The 14,143-nt window shown below is 44.3% G+C and overlaps 1 protein-coding gene across 1 annotated transcript in view; it reads left to right on the top strand.

Moving 5' to 3' along the window:
• Positions 1-14,143, top strand: part of LOC128693651 (dynein axonemal heavy chain 3-like) — an 82,176-nt gene that overhangs the window by 25,684 nt on the left and 42,349 nt on the right. The window contains exons 11-13 of the mRNA XM_070091261.1: positions 104-251; positions 1,394-1,538; positions 2,426-2,520. Coding sequence (XP_069947362.1) covers positions 104-251; positions 1,394-1,538; positions 2,426-2,520 — 388 coding nt within the window. The remainder of the gene's footprint in view (positions 1-103; positions 252-1,393; positions 1,539-2,425; positions 2,521-14,143) is intronic.

The raw sequence follows: 14,143 nt of genomic DNA, 5'->3' as shown, positions 1-14,143 counted from the left end.
TCAGCTACTGAAGAAAGTTTGGATCTTTAGCCTTATTGTGAAATAATATTTCTCTCTCTCAATCTCTCTCTCTTTCTCTCTCTCACACACACACACACCACAGGCTACAAGTATACAACAAGGAACTAGAAGATCTTCGGGGTCGTGACAACTTTATTATGAAGGAGATTCGTGTTGACACCATGAAGAGGAACGTGGAGATGCTGGAGCGTCTCACCACTCAGTTCCAGGAAGCCAGAGCTGAGCTGCAGGTAGGTTGTGTGCTCACCTATAAGTGGTTTTTAGCTCCTGGCCCCACCTCTCAACTTGCCGCTTGCCAGAGTCACTCTCTCCCAGCCTCGTGGGCCCTGTAGTGCATGTTATTAAAACTATGTATGGAATCTGCCCCCACCACTTCTTCATCGAGGTCATTCCACGTCTACACCACCCTGAGACTGAAGAAATACTTCCTGACATCCCTGTAACTCATCTATAGCCTCAAACTGTACCTATGTATGAAGTGGGATGTTAGTATGATGTGGGACGTTTGTATGAGATGGCTTTTGTGTGTGAGATGGGTTGTGTTGTGGGTGTACAATAACACACATGAAAGTACACAAACAGCTTCAAAAGAGTTTTTAAGAGATATATGACCTATAATAACTCGTTTATTGAAATAAAACTTACATAAGCTTTTATAAATTTCTCAGTTACAAATATATACTGTATGATAGGCTACTATAAGCAGGTTCCATTAGTTTTAAATAAACTGGAAGACCAGATTAAAGAAAATAAAGAACTACCTGGATACAAAATAATCAAGAGAGTTTGATCCCAAGGAAAATTCCTTATTTGTAATGCGAAATAGTAATAAAATAGTGTCTTAGCCCTATAAAAAACTGATACTATTCTTATCAGAAACTCCTAAAAGTATGATGGGAAATTGGGGATGTGTGGTGCACCCTTGCCTATTTTTTTTTCAGAATTTTGAGAATAAAATCTCATTTTTTTATAAATCCTCCCAATGGAGGACAATGTTCTCCATTGCATGTATTTTTTTTTACGCATATCAATTATACAGGTTAAGAGCTGTTATTTTACCTCGTCTTATTTCAAAACCCAGCCCTATCTAAGGTATACTACCGTCCCTCAGGATGCCACCCACAACAGTCAACTAGCACCCAGGTACCTACTTACTACTAGGCGAACAGGGACAGCAGGTGTAAGGTAACATGCCAATCGTTTCCACCCGTACCAGGGATCCAACCACGGACACTCACTGAGTGACCCGAGTGCGTTGTCAACGGAGCTACGGTGCCCTAACTTGGCGTAAGCCTCAAAGAAATCCCCGTAACGGGAACATCTATGTACTCTATAATGTAGTTACTGTGAGCTAAAGATTTTATTTCTTTAGGCCATCAACGAGGAACAAAGTCTGCTGAGCTGGGAGATGACCAAATTCCCGCTCTTGCAGTCCATGATCTCTCTGAAGGAACCTTACGACAAGCTGTGGCACACCACTTACGATTTCCACCAGAAGTACGAGCGGTGGTTCAATGGTAAGTCTTTCAACACCCGGATATTTGTGCTCTTTGGAAGAATCATACTCTCTGTTTGGATATTTGTGGTCCTTGAGAGAGATAGATATATAGAGAGGTAACAGCTCTTAGCTTGCAAATAAAGACAGGAACTCTTAACCTAACCTTGTAAAACCCTTGTCAAGAAAGAGAGTACTACCCTCTGCCTCTATACCTCCTGGATGTTTGTGATTCTTTAGAGAAAGTGTGGCCCCTTGAAAGAGTTCTACCCCTTTTACACTTACTCGATATGAGTCGTCAGTTGCAGTCAATACCACTTTCAGTAAGTAACGTGAATTATTTCTAGGTCTCCTTACTCTTATTTTTGTAGTTTAAAATCTACTTTATTACTAATACTTAATAGACAGCTACATTTTTTTCGACTTCACGCTAAGCCTCTCTTCAGGTAATTAAAAAAATGGGGTTGAAGGAATTAAGACTTTTATGCTACATTGACTTCAGGGTCTCGGAAAATACTTTTAACGGGTTTTCGTTTCGCACTCATACAATTGTACAGTGGTACCCCCATGGATTGTTGATTATAATCACCCGAACCACTGTTTTATTCCCCTAGGTTTATGAGGTTTCATTATATAATAATCATGAAGCCTATTTTACATTTTTCAGTTTCCTGAACATGGTCCTTAGACTCCTTACCTACGAGTGAGTCCATCACATTGTCACTCCATTATCTTAATACACCCTCCTCGTTAACCATTGTTACTGACCATCCTCGCTAACCTTCCTCACTATCCGTCCTCACTAAATATTCTTGCTAACCTTCCTCACAAGCTAATCTCGCTAGCCATCTTCACTAACCCTCCTCACTAACCTTCTTTACTATCCTACCTCGCCTGTTTCCACACCAGGTCCCTTCATCGGACTGGACGCAGAAGCCATTAGCGAGGAGGTGGAGGCCATGTGGAAGACTATGTATAAGCTCACCAAGACCTTCTTGGACCAGGTTTGTATTCACACTCCCTTAAAGCTCTTAACAATGTGAGTGAAGCTCATGTTCATCCCATAACCTGGCACGGAGTATGCTGTCGTTTGATTGCGTGCGGCCAGCAGTAACATCATGGTCGATCAGGCCCTGATCCAGTGCGAGGCCTGGTCATGGACCGGGCCGCGAGAACGTTGACCCCCGTAATACCCTTCAGGTAGATTCCCCCTCCAGGTATGGACTTTCAAATTATTGTGTATATTTATACACTAATTTAAAAGTCATTACCATTAAGGTTGTTGCGTCTGGAAGTAAATTGCCTCATTATCTTGGTATTATGTATTCCCTTCCAGCTTGTTTTCCGGTTTGCCGTGTACTGAATATTCAGACCGATTGGTGTGTATTTCAGTGTATACATACCAAAAGATACATACCTTAATGTATATAAATTGAAATTAGTCACATTAAATAGACAGGAAGCACAGTTCAAGTAGCCATGACGTCTATGCCACCAAGAAAATTAAACAAAAAGCGTTATAATTCAAAGCCTAAGTAAAAATGTATTTACATGCTTACTTATCTCTGTCTATACAGAGTGGTGTGTGTCTCGGTGTATATACTGTTAACCATGAGGTTAGTATCTCTGTGCATCAATTCAATTCTTTAATCAGAAGTTTGGTAAGGTTTGGAAGGAAGAAGGATGGGTAAGAATGGAATGTGGAGGAGGGGTAGGTGGGGGTAAGGAGACGGGGGATAATAAAGGTAAGTGGACCCAACCACTATATCGCATATTAATGTAGGTTTGTGTGTGTGTGTTGTGTTAAGCATAGTAATCAGATGATCGTGTATACCACACTACCCATAAGAGACACACTTGTATACGAGATGCATACGTGCAGGGAAGCGCATTGGTGATACGTATGTTTGTAATTGCCTTTTTTTTTTTTTCGCAGGAGGCAAGTTGCTCGGGCTAGTTGTAAAGTGTTTGCTGGAGCTGGTGGTCGGCTGATCTGAATCTGGGGCGGTGTCCTGCTAATGGCGGTTTTTCAGTTGCTACTTGGTTAGATGTTAGGTATCCAAAGTAAGGACTGTTTTATGTCTTAAACGTAGATTGGCTCTGGTGGTACCGATTCTTCTGTATCTTCAGGTATATCACTCTGAATCTTTGGTCTTGGGAAGTCCTCCTTGTGTATGAAACGTTGGACGTTTTATTGGAGGGACATCCTATGGGGAGGTGTATTGATGTAGTCAGTTCTTAGTTGGCTGGGGTGGGTTTTCTGTCTGGTATATAGTTCTTGCATGGTATATAGTTGTTGCTTCTTTGTCTAGCCTGACATTTATTGCGTCGATCTCCTGTTGGATGTGCAGATCTTCCATTCTTTTTCTGTCCCTTAGTTTGGTGCCTGTGATAAAGCGGAGGGCCATGCTCTGGACTCTTTGCTGATAATGCTGATGAGGACCTTGTCAGGATTGGTCGTGATTCTCCATTTCTTCTCCAGGTTGCCTGTTCGCAATTCCGTATTCATTTTATCTCTCACCCTCTCATGCCTGTTGTTTCTCTATGCAGGAGTAGATGATACTACATGGATAACATCGTCAGCAAATTGGATAATGATAGTGTCATTGTATTCTGGTTGGGGAAAGTCATTTACACTATGCTGAATAGAATAGAGCTCAAGCACGATCCCTGTGGCTCTGCCGTCTTGCAATTGAAGGTGGGGATGATGCTTCTTCTTGTTCAGAAGTTATACACAAGTCTGAGAAAGGTCCAGTTATGATCCGGGAGGTCAACAAGTTTGAATATAAGGCCGTCGTGCCACAGGCTGTCAAAAACTTTGTGTACATCCCGAGTCGCAGTCAGGGCAAGAGTTCCCCGTTTCCGCAGGCTGTCCACTACATCGAAGACGATATTGATGGAGTGTTGGTTTCCTCGGTGGGTGCGAAAACCAAACTGTTTCAGTGAAGAGGTGATTGAACTCCCACTGGCAGTGGCCATTGTTGAATCTTCTGCTATCATTGTGTCAGAGATTTTTCTCCCATATTTCTCCCATCAAATTGGCTTGATCTTGCGGGTCATTCAGGTTGATAGATACTGTTCATCGTCATCGTCAGTGAAAGAGGTAGGTACTGCGTAGGCCTGGTCTTTGCCCTCAGGAGCTAGGGAATCTTACTCCAGAACTGTTCAGGACGGTGTTTGTATTGGTTGGCCTGTAGGACATGATATAAAATATCTCGCTTTTGTGCTGGGTGATTAGACTGATTAAATCCTGCTTCATCCCTTGCAGAATTGCACGTGTGGATTGGCCTGTTTGGTTGTGCCTACTACACTCTGCTTGGTGATTTTCCATGCTATCCTTAATTTCCCTGGTTAGTTTGTACTGTTGGTATATCTTGGGTGATGTTAGTTCACAGCGTGCTCGAGTAGCATCTGAGATTCTATCGTGAAGGGAGCTGATTGCCTCGCCTATTGCATTTGAGGGCTGGTTCTCGAGGAAAAAGGTCATTACCTAGGTAGACGCTGAAAGGGGCAAAACCTATGGGTTTTAGGTTTGGGTTTGGTGGAAGTGTCCGAAATGGCGAGGAATGAAGCTCCATTATGGCAGGAATGTGGTCCGATCCAACATTTCCTCCAGAGGAAACTCTACAATGAAACAGGTCGCAGTCCCTGTTGGTTAGGACTACAACGGGTGTCGCCGGACGAGGACCTACAAATGACTTCAAGAATGGGCCTTGGAATGACAGATTTCTTGCTGACATGAGATTGAACAGCTACTTTCCCTTATGATCACCTTGTGGCTGGCCGGCGCCGCAGTTGAACGAGCGGGGTGATGGACATCGAAATCCCCTGCAAGGACTGTGGGAACATTTCTACTGAGTATTTGATGTAGAGGGACGGACTCTATGTACGGCTGTCTAGAAGGGAAATATCCAGTTCCTACTATTAGCCACCCATAGGAGGTCGTCAGTTCTATTGGTAAGTTGATGTTTTCATCAACGTGTATATTAAGTAATGCGTAGCCTCCTTTCACTAGGACAGCCACCCCACTGTGGGGCCTCCCTCTAGATTTGTCGAGTGTTGAATAACCTCAGATCTGGCAGCTGTCTCATTTGAAAGGATGATGTTCGGGTTGTGATTGCAGAGTTCAACTTCTAGGAGGCAGCGGTTATTGAAAAAGTCTTGGATGCTGAGTTGTAAAATTGTGATCCACATTATTTCTTGTTTTGCGTTGTTAAGGCGTGTAGGTTGTTGGTGTCTGAGATTATAATTATACGCTACGTGCGTGCTTTCCCTACTGGACTCATCAAAGAGGAGGCAATAGTCCTGTGTAGGCACATGCATGACCCTGTCAGTCGGTGACAATGGGGCCTGGTTACAGATGGATACAAGAGAGATGATCTCATTGCACGGTTTCTTCTCCATTCTAGGCAGAATTGGAACCTGACTGATCAGTTGTGGCAACTTTCACAGTGGCGATTACCGCAGCAGAGTCTGGAGCAGGTGTAGGGACCGTCGCTTTCCTTGGTGGCCTATGTCACTGTTTCAACCGAACCCTCCTCCACAGGTGAGCCTTGGTGGGTTGACATGGAGTAGGTGCTGGGAGGTCATTCTCCTTGCCCTGAGGGGAATTACTCGCTAATGCTCGCGCACTTCCTGGAACGATAATGGATGTGAAGTGATTCGCCACTAGCAGCCTGTTGAGAGTGGTCATGTAAAAATGGTGGTCGTTACCTGCAATTTTTTCAGCCATCAAAATCATCATGGACGTCTTCATCTGGCATTCTGAAGAGGATCACAGGGTCATAGAGGAGAAAGATCGTCCTTGTTCCTGGTGGGTTTTGGGGTTGGGATGGGGGAGTGAGAAGGGGGGGAAGTCAGGTAAACTCAGGAGTCAGGGAACATTGTGGGTGGTGCTTCGGAAGCGGTTTCTTGACGTCCAACTGTTTCTTTGCGTAAAGCAGTTGCTGGAATGCAACTTTCCTTTTTTGGGCAGATTTGGGAAACAGGATGGTGTTTCTGTTTGCATAGGATGCACTTTGGGTTGTCCCTGTTAGTGCATTCCTTATATCCATGGTCACCAGTGCAGATACTGCTAACTCTGAGTTGATTTTCATTGGGGCAGTTTTTTTTTTTATGGTTAAATCCATAGAACTTATAGCATTGCTTGATATTGAAATATCTTTCCTTGGAGATTTGATCTGGTCCCAAGGCACTTCAGACCATTCTCCTGGAGTCTACCTGGAGGGTATTCCGGGGATCACCGCCCCTGCGGCCCGGTCCATGACCAGGCCTCCTGGTGGATCAAGGCCTGATCAACGAGGCTGTTACTGCTGGCCGCACGTAGTCCATCGTACGGACCATAGCTCGGTTGATCCGACACTGACTTTAGGTATCTGTCCAGCTCCCTCTTGAAGACAACCAGGGGTCACTGATTGTTTTTACGTCTTCCGGTGACTCAATGAATTAGCCTCAGGAATGACTGGTTACTTCCATTTTTAGTGAATTTATAAGCCTTTAAGACACTGAAACCTTGTTCTTTGCTACTGATTTCGCCAACGAGTTTTTGTGCACTTAATCATGCATAATGCTGTTGATTCTAGCAAAAAATGCTGACTCTGGAGGGATGGGAGTGAAGCTCTCCTTGGTTACTTTGTCACTTGTATATATTTTATGTAATTGTAGGAGCTCCTTTGAAGAGAGACGTAGTACTACACCAGAGTGGGTTTATATTTTCACTTGTGCAACTGTGGCATTTATGGTAATGCACTGTAAAATTTGCATCTTAATTTTCTGGTCGCCATTGACCCGAAGTCTGACACTTATATTGGCATGATGCCCAGTTAAAGTAAGCTGCTGACTCAGTTAAGTTACTGAAAGAGAGAGCTTTCCTTGGAATCCTGCATCCCTATTGCAGCTGACTTATGAAGGACAGCAACTAACGTAGACTTACCCTCGAGGGAATGAAAGGGAGGGGGCCAAGTAGCAAGTGGACTGAGAGGACCGGGGCCTTGGGCCCCGGACCTCTCAGTCTACTGGATGCTCACCTTGCCTTGTTTGTTACCTAAGCGAAATTGCTGAAAAACAGAGTATAGGAAAGATAGAGACGAGTGTCAGGAGTGTGTGGTTTGGGAGTCGTGGAGGGGGAGGAGGGGCATGGATGAGGAAGTGAGGTGGTTTAGGAGTGGTGGTAGTGAGGGGGAGGACACCGCTGGTCACCGCCTTGTCCTCTTGATGTGATGGGGCTCGAAATGACAGCAAGCATGCTGCTTTTCAGATGAGAGAATAGAACTGAGGATAACCCAAGAATACTAGTACATATCAATGTTCAGAGTGAATCCGCGTAGTATATCTTCGTCGTATCTAAAATATATAATGTGAATGTCGAAGCAATAATATCGGTATCTAGTCTAGTAGCTGTCAGTACATATAAACCACGAAGTTCGCATCTCCCCGCATTTGGTGCTGACATGTGAGTAATCACACACTCAGCTTGAGCATACTTCCGAGTATTTCTTCTGAGCCGCACGTCAGTAAACTCGAGACTGGTAAATTTAACAGCTACTTTTCACGTACATTAACAAGGAAGCATTCAAGACCCTATACACGGTATATGTCAGGTCCAGTACGGAACCCATATATGGTTAACTATGTAAAGAAACTAGAAAAGGTGCAAAAGGCTAGCAACGAATCTAGGCTCAGAGGCGAGGGGATATTACCTATGAGAAGAGACTAGAGAAACTATATCTGACAATACTGGAGGACAGAAGGACCAGAGATGACATGATTACGAAGTAGAAAATACTCAGAGGAATTGACAGGGTTGACAGGAAGAGTTCGAGAGGTTGGTCTCAGGTACACGAGGTTACAGATGCAAGTTTGAAGCACAGATGAGCCACAGAGATGTCAGGAAATACATCTTAAGCTTTAGAAAGGTCAGGAAGTACAACGACATGGAGAGTAAGGTGGATGAGGCAGAATCAATACATTGTTTTAAAATTAGGTATGATAGGGTTCAAGCAGCCAGGAGAGAGGCGGGACCAGGAGCTGAGAGTCGATCCCCTGCAACCACAATTAGACGAGTACAGTTAGGTAGGTGAGTACAGGTGTACGAGATAAAGTTCACACGGTACAACTAACTACACTTGTGAAATGTATACAAAAATATATAAAATGTATATAAAAATATATAAATAGAGCTTCTCGATGGAGAATGGTGGTAAAAAATTTGCGTGGTAACACCGCACACTCGTGCAGACACGCGCGTACGTGTTGTTAGGAAGTGGAAGTGATGTAGTGGAGGCAGGAACCATACATAGCTTTAGGACGAGGTATGATAAAGATCATGGAGCAGGGAGAGAGAGGATCCAGTAGTTAGTTTAATATGTTTATTATGCACCCCATACCCATCCTGTGGGCGGTAGTCAAAAGATTACAGAGGTACATAATGGGTCCAGGGACTGGGCCTCAAAGTTTTGATAGCTGAGCAAGTTACAGAGGTAATGAATTCACAATTTACAAAGGTAATGAACTCACAATTTACAAAGGTAATGAACTCCAGGTAGGTCTGGTCACAATCATGACAAGTTACAAAGGTATTTACAGATTACAGAGGTACACAATGGGTCCAGGGACCGGGCTCCAAAGTTTTGATGGCTGAACTAGGTACAAGGTAATGAACTCACAAGTTACAAAGGTAATGAATACTGTAAGAATGGTTACTTACGTTTATACATGGCTGCAATCATGAACAAATTTTAGAGTAATGAGCAATTCACACTTCCACACCCGGTCACAACTGTAATGAGTTATTGGTGCAAATGTTGATTGCTGAGTCTCTCTCTCTCTCACACACACACACACACACACATACAAATTCATACACACACACACACATAAACACACACACACACACACACACACACACACACACACACACACACACACATACACAAACTCATACACACACACGCACACACACTCATACACACACACACTCATACTGTATACTGAGGTGGCAAGAAGAGCTCACTCGAGCAGAGCAAAGTTACTGGTAATGGGCGATTTCAACCACAGGGAGATCGACTGGGAAAACCTGGAGCCACATGGGGGTCCCGAAACATGGAGAGCCAAGATGATGGATGTGGTACTGGAAAACCTCATGCATCAACATGTCAGGGACACTACCAGAGAGAGAGGGGAGGATGAACCAGCAAGACTGGATCTTGTGTTCACCCTGAGCAGTTCAGACATTGAGGACATCACATATGAGAGGCCCCTTGGAGCTAGCGATCATGTGGTTCTGAGCTTTGACTACATAGTAGAGCTACAAGTGGAGGGAGTAACAGGAACTGAAGGGGACAGGCCAAACTATAAAAGGGGGGACTACACAGGTATGAGAACTTCCTGCGGGAGGTTCAGTGGGACAGAGAACTGGCAGGGAAACCAGTTAATGAGATGATGGAATATGTAGCAACAAAATGCAAGGAGGCAGAGGAAAGTTTTGTTCCCAAGGGAAACAGAAATAATAGGAAGACCAAAACGAGTCCTTGGTTTACCCGAAGGTGTAGGGAGGCAAAAACTAAGTGTGCTAGGGAATGGAAAAGGTACAGGAGGCAAAGGACCCAGGAAAATAAAAAGATTAGTAGAAGAGCCAGAACGAGTATGCACAGGTAAGAAGGGAGGCCCAGCGACAGTACGAAAATGACATCACATCGAAGGTCAAGTCCGGCCCGGAACTGTTGTATAGCCACATTAGGAGGAAGACAACAGTCAACGACCAGGTGATCAGCCTGAGAAAAGAAGGTGGGGAACTCAAAAGAAACGATCAAGAGGTATGTGACGAGCTCAACATGAGAATTAAGGAAGTATTTACAGTAGAGACAGGAAGGGACTCCAGACAGACCAGATGGGGACACCAACAAGGAATACACCAACAAGTGTTGGACGACATACATACAATGAGGAGGAGGTGAAGAGGCTGCTAAGGGAGCTCGATACCTCAAAGGCAATGGGACCGGACAACATCTCTCCATGGGTCCTTAGAGAGGGAGCAGATATGTTGTGTGTACCACTTACCACAATCTTCAACACATCCCTGGAAACTGGGCAACTACCTGAGGTATGGAAGACGGCAAATGTAGTCCCCATTTTAAAAAAGGAGACAGAAATGAGGCACTAAACTACAGACCTGTGTCATCTGACGTGTATAGTATGCAAAATCATGGAGAAGATTATCAGGAGGAGAGTGGTGGAGCACCTGGAAACGGAACAGGAGTATAAATGCCAACCAGCACGGATTCACGGACGGGAAATCCTGTGTCACAAACCTACTGGAGTTCTATGACATGGTGACAGCAGTAAGACAAGAGAGAGAGGGGTGGGTGGATTGCATTTTCTTGGACTGCAAGAAGGCCTTTGACACAGTTCCTCACAAGAGATTAGTGCAGAAGCTAGAGCATCAGGCGCATATAACAGGAAGGGCACTGCAATGGATCAGAGAATACCTGACAGAGAGACAACAACGAGTCATGGTACGTGGCGAGGTATCACAGTGGGCACCTGTGACGAGCGGGGTCCCACAGGGGTCAGTCCTAGGACCAGTGCCATTTTTGGTATATGTGAACGACATGACGGAAGGAATAGACTCAGAAGTGTCCCTGTTTGCAGATGATGTGAAGTTAATGAGAAGAATTAAATCTGATGAGGACCAGGCAGGACTACAAAGAGACCTGGACAGGCTGGACACCTGGTCCAGCAAATGGCTTCTCGAATTTAATCCTGCCAAATGCAAAGTCATGATGATTAGGAAAGGGCAAAGAAGACCGCAGACGGAGTATAGGCTAGGTGGCCAAAGACTGCAAACCTCACTCAAGGAGAAAGATCTTGGGGTGAGTATAACACCGAGCACATCTCCTGAGGCACACATCAATCAGATAACTGCTGCAGCATATGGGCGCCTGGCAAACCTGAGAACAGCATTCCGATACCTTAGTAAGGAATCGTTCAAGACACTGTACACCGTGTACGTCAGGTCCATACTGGAGTATGCAGCACCAGTTTGGAACCCACACCTAGCCAAGCACGTAAGGGAACTAGAGAAAGTGTAAAGGTTTGCAACAAGACTAGTCCCAGAGCTAAGGGGAATGTCCTATGAAGAAAGATTAAGGGAAATCGGCCTGAAGACACTGGAGGACAGGAGGGTCAGGGGAGACATGATAACGACATATAAAATACTGCGGGGAATAGACAAGGTGGACAGAGACAGGATGTTCCAGAGAGGGGACACAGAAACAAGAGGCCACAATTGGAAGTTGAAGACTCAGACGAGTCACAGGGATGTTAGGAAGTATTTCTTCAGTCATAGAGTAGTCAGGCAGTGGAATAGCCTAGAAAATGATGTAGTGGAGGCAGGAACCATACATAGTTTTAAGACGAGGTATGATAAAGCTCATGGAGCGGGGAGAGAGAGGACCTAGTAGCAATTAGTGAAGAGGCGGGGCCAGGAACTATGACTCTACCCCTGCAAACACAAATAGGTGAGTACAAATAGGTGAGTACACACACACATACTCATACACATACACCCACACACACACATACACACACACACACACACACACACACACACACACACACACACACACACACACACATGCACATATGTGGTAATGCTTTATTTACAGCTAGCAAAGTCAGGGTATTTCTCCAGAATGGTCTGTAATATACCACTGTGGATAAAATACTTAGCCATTTCTTGAACACTTCTGAGTGAGTTGTTTCTAAATTCATTAATTTTATCGCACTCCAGTACATAATGACGCAGGGTGTGACAATAATCCATCTGGCAAAGTTTACATTTCGTTTGGTCTACATCTGGTGGTGGTGATTTAACCTGCCAAAGATACTTGTAACCCAGCCGGAGCCGGGCGGTAGTGACATCCAAGAGTCTGCTTATTTTGTTGGATGCACCATAGACATGTGGCTCCTCCTGCATGATAGAATGATGATAGATGGACTCACTGGTGTCAATCTCCCTGAGCCTTAAGTCCATAAAATTCAGCTGAAGTTCTTTTCGTATTATTGTTCTCAAACTACTACCTGACAAGCCAAGATTGTAATCTACTCCCTCTTTGAAAGCATACAGCTTAGCCAATTTATCAGTTCTATCATGCATCTGAAGACCAATGTGAGATGGAATCCACAGCATGTGCACTCTGACTCCACTGTCCACAATCCTACCATACCTGTGTCTGGCTTCTGACACAAGCATGCCACAATTTATGCTTAATGAGTTGAGAGCATTTATGGATGACAGAGAATCAGTTACAATTAAACTGTCAATCTTTGATACATAGATGCATTTCAGTGCAAGGAGTATGGCAAACAGTTCTGTCTGAAGGGTAGAGGCCCAATTATTGATGCGTGCTCCAATTTCTTTAAGAGAGCCATCACTCTGTACGACAACAGCAGCACTACCAGCTGCACCAGTGGATTGGTGAACAGAACCATCAACGTAAATAATTTGCGAGAGTGTGTGCTGTGTGACTAAGTTATCAATACAGCTTAAGGCCTCATGTTTGGCTTCAAGGCGAAGTTTTGGTTGTGATTTAAGAAGTAGTTTGGGGGGAAATGGAGGAATGGTAGTTTGGAATGGGGTAATATTCCATGGAGCGGAGAAGTGCCGCTGTTGCCTTACTTGACATAGATCATGTATCTGATTCATGCGGAGGTCGGTTCCAGTCTTTTCGATCCATCTGGAGGAGTGTTCACCAGTGCTGAGGAAAGTTTGGAGGGCTTCTGTGCAGGGGTTTGAATGAGCTTGCCTGAGCATATTAACCCCAATTAGGATATTTCTTTCAGTAACACGATCTCTGATGCTTGGAATATCAAGTTCTTTTTGCATATTTAAAATTTTGGCAGTACGAGGGCATCCTAGGATGATCCTCATTGCTTCGTTCTGCAGTTTTTCCAGCCCTCCAAGCTTCCAGTCAGACACAAGAGCAAGTAGTGGCGCAGCATAATCAACCAATGATCTAATATAAGCAAGATACATCATTTTCACAATTTTAACATTAGCACCATACCTGGGGTGAAGCCCTGCCACAACTCTAAGTGCTCTTAGTCGTTCTTTGTATTGGCGACAAAGTCTTGTTACAACAGGTCCAAGTAGTGGAACCTCAAAGCCTAGATACCTGTATCTGCTTACATATTCTAGAAGAGACCCATCATGCAATTGGATCTGACGAACTGTGCCTCTCTGTCGAGGAGGACGCCTATTGAGTATCTTTGTTTTATCAGTAGAGATTATCAACCCCAGGTCCTGACACGAGGCTAGTACATGATTAAGAATGTTTTGGGTGTTGGAGAATCCGGTGGTGTGAATCATTATATCATCAGCAAAACTAATCACATAATTATGGGGCTGACTAGGCATAGCATTAAGTAATGCATTAATTAGAATATTGAACAGTGTGGGACTGAGCACACCTCCCTGTGGGGTTCCTAATTCAAAGTCTTTAGTTACACTTCTATGTCCCTGGAACAACACAGACGATTTTCTGTTGGACAGGTAGCCTTTAATCCAGCGGAGAAGCCATCCTCCAACATCCATTCTGGCAAGTTCACTAATTATTACATGTCGGTTGG

Source organism: Cherax quadricarinatus, chromosome 34, assembly GCF_038502225.1.
Source record: "Cherax quadricarinatus isolate ZL_2023a chromosome 34, ASM3850222v1, whole genome shotgun sequence".
Taxonomy (NCBI): domain Eukaryota; kingdom Metazoa; phylum Arthropoda; class Malacostraca; order Decapoda; family Parastacidae; genus Cherax; species Cherax quadricarinatus.
This window is presented reverse-complemented; position numbering and strand designations above follow the sequence as displayed.